The sequence below is a fragment of the Penicillium cinerascens genome (genome assembly GCF_028974065.1).
Source record: "Penicillium cinerascens strain IBT 15544 chromosome Unknown contig_1_segment0_segment0, whole genome shotgun sequence".
NCBI classification, from domain to species: Eukaryota; Fungi; Ascomycota; class Eurotiomycetes; order Eurotiales; family Aspergillaceae; genus Penicillium; species Penicillium cinerascens.
This window is the reverse complement of record NW_026695287.1, coordinates 851627-868183: the sequence shown is the minus strand read 5'-3', so window position 1 is coordinate 868183 and position 16557 is coordinate 851627. Positions and strand designations below refer to the sequence as shown.

Genomic DNA, 16557 nt, shown 5'->3' with positions numbered 1-16557 from the left:
CTTAACTTCATCCCCTTCTCACGCGACACCTCTTCCTTCCCAACCACCTCGTCTGTTGGACTTTATCAATCACATTCTCCTAGTCGGCCTGTTGGCCTCTTTAGTGGCACCATGTGGAAGCCGTCGGAGCGCCTGATGGAGACCATCAGGCACTATGCCAGCTTCCCCGCAACCGGGGTCTCGCTAAGACAAATGGTCCAGTTTGGAGACCGACCTTCCACCGGTACGTGCGACTCTTGCTTCGGGGGGGATAATATCGTTTTTCTCCAGATTATCGCTATCTGCCTCGGTTCTCCTCTGACTTTCTCTCTCAGGCACTCTCTTCCGCGCATCTCAATTCCTCTCCGAGGAGCTCCCCATCCGCTTGGCGCATCGGGTCCAGGACCTGGGCGAATTGCCCGATGGACTCAGTGATATGCCTTCTATCAAAAAGGTCCAGGATTGGTATGCGCAGTCGTTCGAGGTATGTTTTTTATCGCTGCAGTATCGAGTATCGCGGGGGTGTGACTCACGGAACCCATAGGAAATCATCACCCTCTCCCGACCATCCCTGACCCAGGAAGTCAAGTCCCGTCTGTTGCGACCGGGCCGTATGAACGGCGGCGGTTCCAAGATTCTCTCCGAGGTCACTCATAACCCCAGCGTGCGTGAGGGTCAATACCGATCATCGCCCAATTCAATTAACGGAAACGGGAACGGCAAGGCGGCTGCCGCGGCCGGCCGGAGATATTTCGTCCCTGCGGATGACCACGCAGATTGGCCCCCCGAGCTCAACGACTACAACCAGCGATTCGCCAAGACCTTGCAACAGATTAAGCGACGACACGACAGTGTCGTGACGACCGTGGCACAGGGCATTCTGGAATGGAAGCGGGTCCGACAGCGGATGCAGATCGACTCGACCATTCAATCCTTCCTCGACCGGTTCTATATGTCACGTATTGGTATACGAATGTTGATTGGACAGCATATCGCACTCACGGAACAAACGCACGTCAAACATCCCAATTATGTGGGGATAATCTGCACCAAGACCAACGTTCGCGACATCGCCCTGGAAGCCATTGAAAACGCCCGGTTCGTCTGTGAGGACTACTACGGTCTGTTCGAGGCCCCCAAGGTGCAGCTGGTCTGCAAAGAGGACCTGAACTTCATGTACGTGCCCGGCCACCTATCGCACATGCTCTTCGAGACTCTCAAGAACTCCCTGCGTGCGGTGGTTGAGCAACACGGTGCCGACCGGGATCAATTCCCCGTTACCAAGGTCATCGTTGCCGAGGGTAAAGAGGACATTACGATCAAGGTCTCGGACGAGGGTGGCGGTATCCCACGATCGGCAATTCCCCTCGTGTGGACCTACATGTATACGACGGTGGAGCAAACCCCCAACCTCGACCCGGACTTTGACAAGAGCGACTTCAAGGCACCCATGGCCGGTTTCGGCTACGGTCTGCCAATCAGTCGGCTCTACGCCCGCTATTTCGGCGGAGACCTGAAGCTGATCAGTATGGAGGGGTAAGCATTGCCATCAACCTCCTTCGAACCCTCCAACTAACCCGAAACTAGGTACGGAACCGATGTCTACCTCCATCTCAATCGTCTATCTTCAAGCTCCGAGCCCCTGCAATGACAACTACCCGTCATGAGAGATGGCAGGGTTCGGTTCACCACCTCGCACCGCCTGCACCCCAACTACATTGAATCGGATCCCAACCCCGCGCCGTCTCGAGGACTGACGCTTATGAACGTCCAGGCTCTCCGCTCGCGTCTGCACAGTCGGGAGGTCTCGGAACGTAAGCAGGTCGGAGACGCCGAGAGTCTTTTCCACGCGGAGCAGCAGCTCTGGAAAGACGAGGATGTGTAAATACCATCTCTCTCCAAACGCTGACTGTCGTGGAAACTCCGTGTCTCTTGCTCTTTCGCTGCCCCCGGGTGCATCAGCTTACGAAACACGACGAGTTCAACACCTTGGGATGGAATCCAGGCCCAGAACGAAGGGAGAGACAAAAAATACCCCCCCTTTTGACCCGCCTAACAAATGCCAGAAATTGATTTTTGGTCCTACCCATATCCAGAGATACCCATTACTCAACCCCCCTCTTGTCTCCTATATTGGTCTCTCCCCGTCTCAGGTCTGGATCTGGTTCTCTGTACAGTACTTTTCAGTTAGCGAGCATATATTGATTCTTCCCACATGGTTTCCCGTAAATCACCGTACAATTTTACCGGCAATGTAGCTCTCAAACAAGATGAAATCCATAATCACGTTCCAATGCTCTAAAACGCCGATTAAAAATGCAAGTCCAGGAACAATTCATCAATTCATCATCAATCCACTCCAGACCCATCCCTCGACGCATCCCTCGAACTCCTCCCAGACACAGATCTCTTCTGCTGGCCCCTGGCACCCCTGGCACCAGTCCACCACCCACCCTCATCATGACTAACAATCTCCTTCCAAGCCCCCGGAACAAGAAACGCATTCGAATTCAAATTCCCAAGGGCATACTCCGGCGGAACCCTAGCGGACGATACAGCAGACATGAGCTCAGACTTTGACTCGGGGACGACGAAGCGCGCCGCGTAGAGCTCGTCTTCGGCTTCGGGGGTTTCGGCGAGAAGTTTGGCCATGAACAGGCGGCGGGTTTGGGGGATTGTCTGGTTTGGTCAGCGTGTTGGTTTAGAGTCTGGGGGGAGAAGGGTTTGATCCTACGCGGCGCGAGTTCAGGGCATATGTTACTAGTAGTTCCCAGTCGTTGAGGACGGCGAGAGCCGCGTGGTCTTCTTCGCGGACGCGTTTGCGGACGGGCGGGTTTCTGTCCTTGTTGTCTCCTGGACGAGGCGATACGGAGTGGCTAGCTGGGTCGGGGGCGAGAGTGGTGAAGTCGGATTCTGTGGTGGTTAGGTGGTTAGCTCGGGTTTCTTTTCAAGAAATTTGCAGTTTGAGATCGTTCATGGAAGGGAGATGTGAACATGAAACGGATCAGAGAGAATAAATGATTCAACTCACCATCTCGATCCAGGCCCATCACATGCGCGTCAAACTCGATCTCGCTCCCGGCGATCTGGAGGATGGATTCGGGCTGGTCAATTTGCATGCCGCCATCGGAGTCTGAGTCGAACTCGTGGAAGGCTTCGCCTTGGTCCAAGTCCGAGCCGGAGTCTGTGTCGATCTGGATGGCGTGCGTCTGGTTTGCACCGCCCGGGTTGCCGTAATCGGCCATAGCGCCGAATGATTGATCAAAAGGTAGAAAGCGATGAAGAGAAGCAGGCGGATAATGGAAGATCAGAGAAAACGGTGATGTAGGACGGAGGGACAGCCCTGTGCACAGTCTTGCTGGAGCAGCCGCTTCCTAAACTTGGAATCAAGCAAGTCCGAAAGAAATGGACATTGATGAAGCTTGGAAGTATACCAAGGATCAGAGTCGGCCGCGCTCTCTGTCCACGGTGATACCCAGGTTGATAGGTTCAAAACGAGATGATCCCAGCTGTATCTAAACAAAATGTTAGTCTCGCAGGTCGCAATATGCACAGATGTACTAACTAGCAGCCCATGCCACCACGGTATTCTAAAATACAGAGTCGTAACGCGGATATTATGAGAAAGTCTGGGGAAGAGTGTTGTGATGGCGTCGGAGGGGATCCGCTGAGTCAGCCAATCCAAACCGGGAGTCAAGCAGTCATTCCTTGTATGCTACACTACAACTGGGAAGGATGTTGATCTGTATACAGTGGCTTAACCTTTAAGCATGGCTGCAGGATCAGGAGAAAATAAGAAATATGATATAATAGTAGGTATCGGATCGATACATAGTATAAATGCTCAAACCCCTCAACGCCAAAACACAATGCCGCTAAAACGACGCAGGAACAAACTCAAGACAACTGTTTAACAGCCGTGCATGTAACTGTTCTTCGGCCATGTATATCCAGCATCCGACCTGTTTCATAATTAGCTTGATCCATAAGATACGGAAAAGTAAGAGTAGACATACCAAGAAGTCAAGTTTGCGTTATCATACGCCTTTTTGTGTTCCTCGATGTACCCGGTCGTCTCCCAGCCAGGGGGGTCGCAGGTGATGCTCACGTCATCAGGATCTTGGTAGATGCGTACGTAGTCGACACGGAGGAAAGCAGGCATGTATTCGCGAATGGACTTGTTCTGCGGAGCGAAGTTATCCGCCATACCCAAGTTCATGACGATTGACATGGGTTCGAGGGGGATCATGCGCTGGCCAATGTTACCATTGGGACCGATAGCGCGGGCGTCGAGTGTCCAGGTCTTGTCAGCACCGACAAACCAAGTGACATTGCCCTTGGCACCGGGGGTGTACTCGAAGGAGTAGATCTGGTACTCGGTGCCGTTGTACCAGCGTGAGTTGAGGTTGGTCAGACCGGACATGGCTTGTTGGTAGATACCGCCGCGGTAAGCGTTGATCTGGGTGATGCTCGGGTCGTACACGGCAGCAAATTCGTAGTCGGGCATGTACCAGAGGTCAAAGGGGGCGGTTTGCAGAGACTGTGAGGCACTGCCAACGTAGGGGCCACCCTCTTGGCCATAGAGTGGTTGCGTGCTCCCTTCGATCACGTCGATTTCCGGAGCGCTACGCGAGCGACCAGGGTTGGGATGGTCGGAACCGGAGCAAGTGCAGCCTGGGAGACGCATGCCGGGCAAGAAGTTGATTCCATCGGGAGAGCTCTGATTTGGGGTAATTCCTGCATCACAGCCGTCGTGGTAGCTATATGGCCACAAACCATCGGTGGTTGCAGCGTATCCAGGGCGAGCCAGGTTGCCCATGGCCCAGAAACCGGGCCAGAAACCCTGGATATGGCCGTCACCGGGAAGGGACAGGGAAGCTTCGAGACGACCGCCCTTGAAGCACAACTTGTTCCAGCTTTGGACCATACCGGATCTATATGGTAAATCGTGGTTCTCGAACGCGTCGAAGCGGATTTCTAAAGTACCTTCGTCCGTCGTAACAGCATCAGGATCGTACCACTACGGTAAATTAGCGATTGTTCAGCTCGATTCTCGTTGCGGGTATACAAACCTCCTTGTCCATTGTCACGCCATACCACAAGTCAACAGCTTGGAAAAATGGATCATCGTCGTCGTAAAAAGTGCGTCCAGGCTTATTAAACTCGTCCGAGAACTGTTCCGTGTCAGCTGAGCTTTTGTGCTCAAGTGTAGGCACCACTCACCACTAGCTTCCAATCTTTTCCATCGGCGTTCTTCTTCGTCATCGCCTCTTGCGGCGTATCAGGGTCGATTAATCCTCGGCGAATATTGGCGAGAAGGGGCCGTGGGCCGACAGGAAGACAAAGCATGTCGCCAGGGCGACAAACGTGCTTCCGGCTGAGCATGCCTCCCACCCATGTTCTAATCAATTCTGCGTTAGTACTTAATCAACCACTTGGAATAGGAGACACACATAACGGGGTATCCAATGAAAAGAACCAAAAGGCCAAGCGTTAAAAAAGCCAAGCCACCAACATTTAGCAGCCCCCGGCGATTCCATATATCACAGTCACGGTCCCGATCCGTCGGGTCTGGGTTGTGCAGGTAGTCGTCCTTCTCCACGTCTTCGGGGAAAAGCAGAAGACCATCTGTAGGCATAATATTAAACTTCTCCGAGACCGTCTGGGTATTGACATCGTATTCATCGCTGCCGGAGCGGGACGAGGGAGCCCGTGAGTCTTCAAATGGATCCATGTGAAACCTGCTGTCACGACTAGCCGAGCTTACACTTGACCGTCCTTGGGACCAGCGGTCCGGTGACCCAGATCGGTCGGAATCGCGGCTTTGTGTAGGCCGCAACTTGGGCGGGAGGAGGAACTCCGATGACTCTGGAGCATTAGACACACCATAGGGCGACATCCCCTGCGCACCAACTACAACCGGTACATCCAGGGACGGAGTCAACGGCCTGGGCAGCGTACTGTCATTCTGCAGGGGGACATAACCGTCATCGGTCTCAGTAAACGGGTTCTGGCGACCCGAATTCAGTCGGATATGAGGCATCTCAAGCTTTGGGGATTCCTCCTCGTGATCCGACATCTGAGAAAGGGTCTGCAGGACCGCCTCTTTTGAGCCTCGACGGTCGTCGAGAGGCTCAAAAGAGAGCGGCCTGGAAAAGTTCTTCGAGTCCGATGAATCCACCGTTCCGGTTCTCTCGCATCAAGCCCTATAGTCGGCGTAGGTTTTCGATTGCTGATGTCCAGCCGGAATTCTTCCCAGTTCGAACTCGTCCCCCTTCGCACGATCTCCAACGCGGTAAGGACCGGAAAAGACGCTAGCTTTCTGTAGTCGTCGAGTGGCGGAGATGCGAAAGAGCGGGACAGGACCACTTGGAAGTGCATCCAATGTCCCTAGGCGTATCAGCGAGGCGAAAGACAGCGTAGAGTGCTAAGAAGATAAAGAAAACACGGCAATACAAGAAGAAAAGAAGAGCCTAGAATGCTCCTGGATGATTGTTTGGGTGCACGAGGGGACCGGAATGGACACTGTTTAAGGGGGGCAACCCGCGGTATGTGTATCTTTCCTTACAAGATGGTTGAGAGACCGTGAATCCAGTATAATAATAGTCTACCAGACTTGAACAACAAGGGGAGCCTTGTTCTGGTTAATTCCAAGAGAATCAGTCATTGTGAAGGTTCTGATGGCTGATGCCATTGTCATTGTACGCGAGTCTTGAGGCCGCAGGGCCAGCGCAGGGCAAGGTGCATTCCCCGTTGCCCCGCGCCAGTGAGGAATGGGTGGGCATGAATGCTGGACAGGAATCCGAGATCGGCATCTTTTCTCTTCAGGGTTTTCACGAGAAAAGCTGCTACGGTCCAATTGGAAGTGGAAGGAGAGGTGATGGGAGAGGTCGTTGAGTACAGAAAAAGCAAAGTGTCGTAGGCGGCTCCGAATTCGCCCTTGGTTTGTCTGTCAACCAGGGATTAGCACCATCTTGTAGTAGACACACTTTTAAATTACTTTGCTTACTTCTCATGTTATTCAACTTCTGTTCGTCTCGTCAATAGCAACTCTAATGAGATATTTTCCAAGCTGCAAAGCGGCCATTCCCGAACACGCGTAATGAACTCGGACTAATGCCGGCAAGGAATGTCACGAAGCCGAAAGTAGAGGCTGTCAGGGTCTGCTCGCACAGTCGTTCCTTGATTAAGACCATGTTTCCAAGGATAGAAGTGCATTCCTTCTAGTACAGGTGCACGGGGGAGCCACGCGGAACTCGGCTTTCCTGTTCGGAACAAGTATATTTCATCTCGTATATCCAAAGAGAATCGATTCACTGTAATGTTATGCAAAGTAGGCTCCATGACCACACCGGATCTAACATCCTAGGACTCAACGGCCTTGGCCCGAAGTCCAACCAATCTACCCTCCGACGGCTCGAGTGCCAGGATCCAGTACTCAATTTTCGTGCTGCTCAGCTCCACGCGGTACACTTTGATATCCACGGCTGATTTGTCTGCACTTGAATCACCCTCGACAGCAGCAGCAGCACGCACAGCATGCAAGACAGACGTATACTGGTCTTTAGGATCGAAGGAGGACGCGGAAAGGGTTTCGATGGCTCCGGACAGGTCAGCCGAGGGGGATATCAAGGACGAAAGCTGATCTGTATCAAATGTGTGTTAGTGGATCCATTTCCCAGGAGCGCACGCCATGAAGGGCGCAACATCCCCAAGTCCGACGCAGCAAGGCGCGGCACGTAGGAAGGTGAAACATGAAAAAGGGTTTTAAACGTACCGGCACTGGGCCAAGTACCCTTGCTAGCTCCCTCCCATTTGAATGCGACAGGCTCGAAGGGCTCGTCTGTGTCAGAAATGTAGTATGCGTCGACGGACTGCAGCGGCGCGGGGACTTTCACGTTGGTATCCACGGTCTCGGTCCGGGCGGTGCCGCTCCCTTGCTGGCTGCGGCCGGCGTTGAGGTCTGAGTTGGCTTTGTCCAAGAAGGACGAGTAGGCGTCGTCGGACATTGTGAGGGAGGTTGTAGAGAAGGACGTGCGAGACTGGGCTGGTGTAGCTGGTTGGTAGCTTGGTGTTGCGGGGAAGTGGGTGGTTTTCTTCGCGGATACCAGCTCTCTGAGCGACGGTGTGGTGGTATATGAGAGTTGACGACGAGGTGGGGACTGAGACTGCGGTCGTGTAATGGATACGTAGGTGGTTGGGCGTGAAAAGCGTGTGATGAGGGCGCGGTTGGCTTGAGGGATGACGCAATGGATCCCGGTTGACGGCTGCATATTGTGCACCTCCGATTCGTGGCCGGTCACTAATTAGCTAGGAGTAAGATATGGACCAATACTGCAGGATCAATTTAATCTTTCCACGATTGTTCCGAGAATATGTCAGGTCGAAGTTGCGGATTTAAAAGAGCAAAAATATATTTGGCAGTCAGCGGGCAGATATCAGTCAGTCCCAATGTCACTAAACGTCCAGCAAAATATACATCCACCACCTGCGCACCGTTGATAATCCAGCATATATAGATACTTCCAGCACTTGAGGGCTACATGGATACCTAGTAAGACCTACGGGTGGTAACCATGTGTTACAAACATTTTAACTCGAAACACATACTGATACGATACTACGATAGCTACCATGTCATAAAAGGTATTGTCCGCTTTTTTTATTGAACTTGAAATACGTGCACCTATCACCAACCATAGCTTGAAACACCTTAAACAGTCTGGACAAGGTCCTTCTTGAGGGTACCCATGAAGGCCTTCTTCTCCTCGGCGGTCTGGAAAGCACCGTGACCGAACTTGGAGGAGGTATCGATCCACTTGAGGTCGATCTTCTCGAGAGCACGGCGGCTGGTCTGGGGGTACAGGGTCTTGCGCAGAGTCATGACGCGCTTCTTGACACCGGGGACGGCACCCTTGACGAGGATCCAGTCGTTCTTGACCTCACCGTAGTGGACGAAGCCACCAAGACTGTGAAATTGTTAGTATTGAAAATTTTGACTCGGGGTTAAAAAAAAGTGTAGACATACGGAGTGATCTGCTTCTTGGAGATATCGAACTCGGTGGAGGCGGAGCCCTCGTCGGAGGCCTTGCCAATGCGGAAGACCTTGTGGTTGCAAGAGGTACGGTGGTGGTAACCCATCTGACCGGCACGGGCAACAGTCCACTGGACGTGGTTAGGGTGCCAAGCACCAATACAGGCGACCTTACGCAGACCCTTGTGAGTCTTGCGGGGCAGCTTGGTGGTACCCCAACGGGAGGTGACACCCTGGAAACCGTGACCCTTGGTAACGGCGATGACATCAATCATCTCGTCCTTCTCGAAGATGGAGTCGATGTCGATGGTCTTCTCGAAGAGGTTGCGGGCGAAGTCAACCTTGTCGGCGACCTGGCCACCGTTGACCTGGATCTCCATGAGGTGGGCCTTCTTCTGCTTGATGGGGGTCTTGCGGATCTGGGTGTGGGCGAGGACACGGACGACAGTGCAGTACTTCTTGATGCGCTCGAGCTCGCGGGTGATGGAGGCACCGCTGCTCTCGGCGTGCTGCTTGGCGTACTTGGTGAAGGCCTTCTTCTTGGACTTGTACCAGTTCTTGTAGAAGCGACGCTTGACCTCGTCGCTCAGGTGCTCAGCCCAGACGGTGGTGAGCGAGCGGAGACCACGGGGAGTCTCGATGTAGCCAACAACCTGTTTACCAATTTTAGCCACGTTACCATATTCTGCTTGAGACAAGACTTGAACTTACACCAACGGCAACAAGAGGGGGAGTCTCGATGACGGTGGCGGCCTCAACAATCTCCTTCTTGTGCATCTTGGCACCGGGACGGTCGAGGTCACGGACGATGGTGGTCATACCGGCCTTGTAGCCCATAGTGGCAGTCAGGTGGACGGGCTTCTTGGCGTCATCCTTGGGGAAGCTGTGCGCAATCGAGTCTCAGTATACCAGTCTTTTCTCCGACACACGAAATTTTTTATAGATTCAGGGACAACAACTAACCTCTTGACCTTTCCGCGGTGGCGGGCAGCGCGCTTGCGCGGCAGGTAGGCCAGGGAGCCTGTAGGAAAAGAATCAGTATATCGCACAATGGTTGTCGAAATTTGACGTCGAGGTGAAAAAGTGTATCACGAACCGTGACGAGGCGCTTCGAACTTCCGGTGACTCCTAAGAGAGGGAATAAAGTCAGCAATTGCGTTGCGATAGTATGATATAGACTAATGATCCCAAGGGCAACTCACATCTTGACCCTGTGTTGTCGTTAGTCGTCGAGGTAGTGAGAGTGACGATCTGAAGGAGTCGGGAGGTGTATTTTGCGCTTAGCGAGTGTGGGCTGACCTAAGCGAGACACTTTCCCTTTCGGGTCAAGCGACATGTGGGTTGGTCATGTGACATGTCACGTGGATAGCAGATTTTACCCTCGGAGTGGATACCAAGCCTTTAGGTCTTAGAGTTATGCAGCTTACCGCTTTGGGACACGGTCTTCAATGTTGAAAAAGGCTGAATTTGGCTATCAGAGATGCCTAGTGCATCGAAAAAAAAATTCACAGGGAAATGAAAGCGAGGAATTCATAACACAGCACAAAGAGAACGAATACAGATAGGACCTCTCCAGAGCCTCGGGCTAGCCGAAGCAGACCAACGTAACTGACACATTCATACCGTACATCACGCAATGGGGAGATAGAAAGAACAAAGAAGAAGAGTGGCCCAAAGATGGTGCCAGGAGAGGATTCATTGCATAATGACCCAGGGCTTTTATTTTTACGCCGAAGACTCGGTCTTCGAGGGTGTGCCCTGGCGACCATTGCTGGCAACTCCGTTGCCATTGGCCGAGTCGGTGCTGTTACCGTTGGGGCTGCTCTTGGCCGCGGCACCAGCCTTCTTCTCCTCATCTGGCTCATCATCGTAGTCCTCATCAACGTCCATTTTCCGCGCCGGAGGCTCGTGTGAAGAAGGCGCCTCGGGGCGAGAAGGTTCCTCCTTGACCGGGGTATTGGCTGAAGGAGGAGCCGAAGGGGGACCGTTGGACGCGGGGGCGGAGCCCTCGGCCATGGGAGGAAGACTGGGACCGCTAGAGGAGTGGGGTGGCATGTTCTGGATAGACGGCAGAGTAGGGGGATGATGAGCCGCCTCCGAAGGGTGGTAGTTCTCGTTGGCACGGCGGGCATCCTCACGGCGGGCCTCTGAGGAGCTTCGTGGCTGCATCTCACCAGGAGACAGCATGCGGGCAGGGGGGCTGGCACGACGGGCGTTCTGGTCATCCATTCGTGCACGGTTCTCGTCGTTGGCCTGCTTCTTCACAGGACCCTCACTCTCCCATTCACGGCCACGCTTCATCGCAGATGTGGGTCGGTCTTCACCACGCTCACGAGCAGCGGCCTCGGCAGCAGCGGCCGCCGCAGCGGGCGCAGGAGCACCCGAAGCGATACCCGTCGAGTTAGCACCCGGAGTAGGGGCGCTAGGGCCGTGGTGATACTGTTGGTGGGGGTAAGTCGAGCCGGGAGAAGAGGGACGTTCGTCGCGGAGGGGGCGAATCTCAGTGGGAGGAGTGAAAGGGCGGTGGTAAGGAGGAGCAGCGCCGCTACCAGCTGCACCGCCATTGGGACCAGCGGGAGCGGGAGCGGGCGCGCCGCCGGGCGCAGGGGGGAGAGGTCCACCGCGGCCGAAGCCACCGCTGGGGACGCGTTCATGGCCAGAGGCCGGCGCATTTCCCAGCTGAGGCAGGGTATGGGCAGATGGATAGGCACCGGGACCACCCATCTTAGGGGATCGAGGTGCACCGCCACGGGGATCAGGGAAGGCCCGGCCGGGCTCCTGGCGAGGGCTGGTTTGCGGAGCAGCGCCAGGAGCGCGGACGGCATCGCGCGGCTCAACGCCGTTGGCCGCCGCAACGGGCGCCTGCGACTGGATATCATTAATGCCGCGGTTCCAGTCCGCGATCTGGCGAGGTGGTGCTGGAGCCTGGGGAGTTGGGCCGACCGGAGCGGGAGCACCCCATTGAGGAGCCGGAGGAGCGCCCACACCGGGTGCCTGGTAGGCTTGGGGGTGGACATCCTGCGGCTGCGGTGCCGGAGCATTGCCCTGCTGGCCGGAGCCAGACAGTTGACTCTGGAGCAGCTGCAGACGAGCCTTGATGTGGACATTGGTCGGGTCAAGATCCGCCGCACGTCCATAAGCATCGAGAGCGTCGGCGATCTGGTTGTTGCACGACTCGTACTAATCAAAAGTCAGATTTACGTTCAGTGCAAAATGTCATCAAAAGGGTTAACCCACCAAAGTACCCAGGTCATACCAGACCTCGGAGATGTAAGGATTCAAGCGAATAGCACGAGAGTAAGCATCGAGCGCATCACGGTACTGGTTGATCTGGTAGTAGAGGACACCGATCGAGCACCAGAAGGTGGGGTTGCGACCGTCACGGTAAACTGCCTGCTGATAGGCTTCGTAGGCCTTGGGATATTTGGCCTGCGACATATAGCAGCGACCGAGAAGGTACCAGCTCTGAGAATCGTTGTTGTCTGGGAGAGAAAGTTAGACGATGTGAAATTTTGATATGATGTTGAGATAAAAGTCTTACCTGCGCTGACAGACTTCTCCAGGAACTCAATGGCTTTGTCCTGACTGGCGTAGCTGTTACTCTGCTGGTGGTAGAGCCAACCCAGTTGCTGAAGGACCTTGGCGTGGTTGGGATCCCGGTCGAGAACGCGTCGGTAGGCAGCCTGTGCAGAATCAAAGTCCTTTTGCTGCTCGTGAACGTGACCAATCTGGAACCAGATATCCTCCTCGGTCAAGGGACGAGGCGGCTCGTTGACAATGAATTTGAAGCACTCCAAACTCTGGGTGAACTTCTGCTGCTGCTTGTATATGATACCCAGACGGAAGTAAATCTCGTTGGCCTTTTCGAAATCGGGAGCCATGCGCATGACCTGGGAGAAAGCCTCCTCCGCATGATCGAGGGATCCGTAACGATCATATAGTATTCCGATGCCATACCACAGCTTCGGTTCCTTGGGATCGCGCAGGTGATACAGAGCTTGCTGGTACGATGTATAGGCCTCCTGCAGGTTATCCATCATCAGGTGGCAGTGTCCCAGGCTACCCCAGGTCTCTCCATTGGTGGGATCCAGCTTGAGGATATTCTGCAGGTACTCGATAGCTTTGGGGAATTGCTCCTTGGTACGAAGGATGCAGGAGATGGCGTTCATGGCCGGAATAGACCATTGGTTGTGACGCAGGGCCTGCTCGTAAGAGTTCATGGCGCCATCGAGATCACCCATAAGCTCGGTCAAGCTCCCTTCAAGCCGGATAGTTAGTATTCATTTTCGGAATTTTTGGGCGACGCGTTCTTACCGATCGAGAGCCACACTTGCTCATTCAGCGTGGCAATCTTCTGAGCGGTGGTCATTGGGACTCCCTTCTGAGCTTGCGCCGGCATGGCGGGCATGTGGCCGTTGACCTGGGGGTGCGCCGCCGGGTGCGCGGCAGCCATATGATGGGGGCCAACCGCGGCGGTAGGCGAAGGCTGAGTATGAGACATTGTTTCCCGGAGTCTAGTTGAATGAAGTTGAGGTTCCGTGGTGATCAGTGTCGCGACCCAAAGTCAACCAGGTTTGCGACACGATGATGCAATCTACCGAAGCGACCAGACGGGTAAAATCGAACACGAACAGATAACTAATAGTCCGGGCAGTCGATTGAATGGCGCAGGGAGAAGTACGGATGATGCGACACGCGACCCCGATGATGGCGGTGGGTACTAGGGGATCGGCGGGACGGATAGCGAGGTTTTGCGCCTCTCCTGGAGATGGTATGGGGGAGAGAGAGAGGCGCGCGTGGGGAAGAAGGTTGGGGAAGGACACGGGTAGTGACCACGAAAAGAGACGGAAAAGAGGGACAAAGAAGGATGGAGGGTAAAAAGGGGAATGGTAGATTGGATGGACCGGGGAGAGAAGGGTGAAGCCCAAGAAGAAGGAGAGAAGAGTCGAGGGGCTGGCAGGAAAGGTGTGAAATTTGCCAAGCCACGCTAGTGGTTGTGTAGCTGGAGGCCGTCACCACAGACACGAAAAAAGCTGGCGGTCCGGAGGGGTTTAGCGTGGCGGGTCCCGGATCTGGGGGCGGTTATTACGTTAGTCCGTATGCCATCCGGGCCTTTGCGCAACGACATCCACACGACATGTGTCATGTGGAGAGATGATGCGGTATCGCGGCGTCGCTCTGTCGAACTATACGGAGATGTGAATTCATCACTCTCGTATCCCAACGTTCACTCGTGTACCAAGAACACCCCGGTTGGGCCGAGTGGCGTCCGGGTGGGTCCTCGGGGTGGGTTCCCCCGTGGTCGCTGCTGCTAAGGTACGTTAGTGCGACTGTTCTCCGTGCCACTCCGACTTTAGCCTAACCCGGTCAAGGGCCTAAGCTAAGACCCGGCATGTTGGACCGTGCATGGTGGCCTTAGCCTCCGTCCTTTGTCCACTGCCCTACCCCTGTCTTCCCTCTGTCCCCGGAGACGCACTCCGCCATCTCTCCTGCATCGCCAACTCAACCCGAACCCGGCGGCCTGCAGCCGTGGCGTTGTGAGATCTTCTATCCACCCATCTTACCTTGCATCTGTTATCTTTACCTAGGGTATCATTCGTATCATTCCGTATCATTCGTACCAATGCTATTGATCGTTATTCTCCGATCGTGCCGAAAGTACCCACCTGTCCACTATACCTTACCCTGCAGGGTTTTACCCTGACATGCCATCAACAATCTGTCTGGGGGCCGCCCCCTTCCGTCATGATTCGCCCGGTTCCCGCATCCAGTCACTTACCATGTCCGGCCTAGCGTGTCCCTCGACTGTTTGATCTATATTTTTGCCTTATTAAGAAAAGAAATGAAATAAAATAAAATAAAATAAATCCTTTTCATTTTCGGCTTTCTTTGCTCCCTCCTTCCCTTCCCCTCCCTTCAGCCACAGGTGCGCCACAGCCCATTGCCGCATACCAGTGGATGCGCGAGGATGATCTTGATACATTTCCAGTGGCCCCCGACAGCGGTGGGGACGCCAATGTGACAATGCACACAACTGCCCCTTTCCCAGTCCACTCCGTCTCCCCATGCTCCAGTGGCCCGAAATACCGGTTTCCACACCCCTGTCCCAACGACTCGATCGTCATGTCGTCAGCGAGAAGAACTCGAAGAACTTGAGGTGGGTACGAGCTCCACTCCCGTGGATACATAACCACCCCCCCCATTTTCCCGTTTTCCATCGAGCAGGGTTTGACTAGCCGAGCCGCTGCCGTTACGTCGTAGGGTTTGTGAAACACAAAACGGGGCCTCTCATACCCTCGAAATGCTTAGGGCATGAGCTACTACTGAGCCAGGGGTCAATGACGGAATCGTAGATCTCGCTGAGGTTACACGGCCGCTGGGGAAATACCCCAAGGTGTGCCGTGTTTGGGCGAGAGCAGAAGTGGGCGGGATCTGGTGTTCCCCTCTTGCCAGCGGATCCCTGCAGGTGAATTCCGACACGACACTGTGAAAAATGAACTCACCCGGACTTGGGAATGCTCCCCACGCCATCAGCCGCGCGCATAGCACGCTGCCTGAGCCCACTGTGGAGCCGGACCCGTTAGGATAATCTCATCGCTAGGCTGCCCCTCGAGCGGGTCTCTACACTATGCTCCGACCCGGTGGGTATGACGGTACGACCGGCCGAACCAAGTCCGGCAGGGTTTAGAGTTCGTTCTCGGCGTTGGTCTGGGCTTGTGTTGGGACACGCTTTGATTGTAGATCTGCTCCTGTCCCACGGGCGGAGAAAACCTGTCACCCGAGGCTATACCACACACTTGAATCTCTTCAACACCGAGTCTGGCTAGTATAAGAAGAAATGATCCGAGACCGAGACCGTGTTGCATGTTCCAACCGAAGCTCTGACCCAGGTGATTGCAATCCGGTCCGGCACGGTCCACGTACGACCCCTCGCACAATAAAAGGACGATGCAATCTCCATGTAGATATACCTTGTACGTGTCTATTTTACCCGGATCTACCTCTGTGACTCAATGGCAGGTTCATTCGAGTACAGGTAGACGTATCTCGCAGATGCGACCGGGGGTTGACTTACCATCGCTAGTCACACACCTCGACTCAGGAGCCTCCACGCACACAAAAAAGAAAAAAAGAGCCAAACTGCCCACCTTGGTGATCAGTGTTGAGTGCAAAGTAATAAATTCACGTATGGATCATAAACAAATGATCGGTCGGTAACTTTCGCGGTCGCCTCGGTTACCTCGGCAGCCCTCCTGTAGAGAGCTATACCCTTGAAGGTGGTACCGCAGTGCAGGCATGGCAGATAAGAGACGGGGGCGGTCGGCTTTTCAATCGATCTTGTCACATCTTAATTGCCAGTGGCTTTGTGTCTGCTGCAGCCACAAACGACACAATCCAGCTTCGTGGGCTCGGCCCCGTGGGCGATCTGACTCGTTTCAAAGCTATATATCCGCTCTGCTACCGGTGCAATACAGAGATTGACTGGGATTTTTTGAAGCTTGCGATCGCCAATTCAATTTGGCCCCCCGTGGGTGTAGTGCTTC

General features: G+C 54.3%; 7 protein-coding genes across 7 annotated transcripts; 2 read left to right on the top strand and 5 right to left on the bottom strand.

Annotated features, from left to right (window-relative positions):
* Window positions 1–16: 16 nt before the first annotated feature.
* Window positions 17–1630, top strand: N7498_001886 (PDK/BCKDK family protein kinase; the record flags this gene model as incomplete). Its single annotated transcript, XM_058448948.1, has 4 exons — window positions 17–223; window positions 315–463; window positions 524–1515; window positions 1567–1630. Exons 1-4 carry the CDS (start codon window positions 112–114, stop codon window positions 1628–1630), a joined length of 1317 nt encoding a protein of 438 aa, XP_058311292.1. The 5' UTR covers window positions 17–111.
* A 12-nt stretch (window positions 1631–1642) lies between these two features.
* On the top strand, window positions 1643–1864 carry N7498_001885 (uncharacterized protein; the record flags this gene model as incomplete). The annotated part of the gene is made up of 1 exon (XM_058448947.1): window positions 1643–1864. The coding sequence occupies one exon, from the start codon at window positions 1643–1645 to the stop codon at window positions 1862–1864; it is 222 nt and encodes a 73-aa protein (XP_058311291.1).
* Window positions 1865–2328: 464 nt separating this feature from the next.
* N7498_001884 (uncharacterized protein) lies at window positions 2329–3224 on the bottom strand (the record flags this gene model as incomplete). The annotated part of the gene is made up of 3 exons (XM_058448946.1): window positions 2329–2658; window positions 2714–2892; window positions 3011–3224. The coding sequence occupies 3 exons, from the start codon at window positions 3222–3224 to the stop codon at window positions 2329–2331; spliced, it is 723 nt and encodes a 240-aa protein (XP_058311290.1).
* Window positions 3225–3889: 665 nt separating this feature from the next.
* On the bottom strand, window positions 3890–6058 carry N7498_001883 (SKN1/KRE6 family beta-glucan synthesis-associated protein; the record flags this gene model as incomplete). Its single annotated transcript, XM_058448945.1, has 5 exons — window positions 3890–3941; window positions 3996–4999; window positions 5052–5153; window positions 5203–5380; window positions 5433–6058. 5 exons carry the CDS (start codon window positions 6056–6058, stop codon window positions 3890–3892), a joined length of 1962 nt encoding a protein of 653 aa, XP_058311289.1.
* Window positions 6059–7344: 1286 nt separating this feature from the next.
* N7498_001882 (uncharacterized protein) lies at window positions 7345–8252 on the bottom strand (the record flags this gene model as incomplete). The annotated part of the gene is made up of 2 exons (XM_058448944.1): window positions 7345–7625; window positions 7757–8252. 2 exons carry the CDS (start codon window positions 8250–8252, stop codon window positions 7345–7347), a joined length of 777 nt encoding a protein of 258 aa, XP_058311288.1.
* A 440-nt stretch (window positions 8253–8692) lies between these two features.
* rpL3 (60S ribosomal protein uL3) lies at window positions 8693–10643 on the bottom strand (the record flags this gene model as incomplete). Its single annotated transcript, XM_058448943.1, has 8 exons — window positions 8693–8948; window positions 9008–9666; window positions 9725–9896; window positions 9977–10034; window positions 10110–10141; window positions 10216–10224; window positions 10441–10474; window positions 10637–10643. The coding sequence occupies 8 exons, from the start codon at window positions 10641–10643 to the stop codon at window positions 8693–8695; spliced, it is 1227 nt and encodes a 408-aa protein (XP_058311287.1).
* Window positions 10644–10738: 95 nt separating this feature from the next.
* On the bottom strand, window positions 10739–13514 carry cyc8 (putative transcriptional corepressor Cyc8; the record flags this gene model as incomplete). The annotated part of the gene is made up of 4 exons (XM_058448942.1): window positions 10739–12193; window positions 12251–12495; window positions 12555–13271; window positions 13328–13514. The coding sequence occupies 4 exons, from the start codon at window positions 13512–13514 to the stop codon at window positions 10739–10741; spliced, it is 2604 nt and encodes an 867-aa protein (XP_058311286.1).
* Window positions 13515–16557: the final 3043 nt, after the last annotated feature.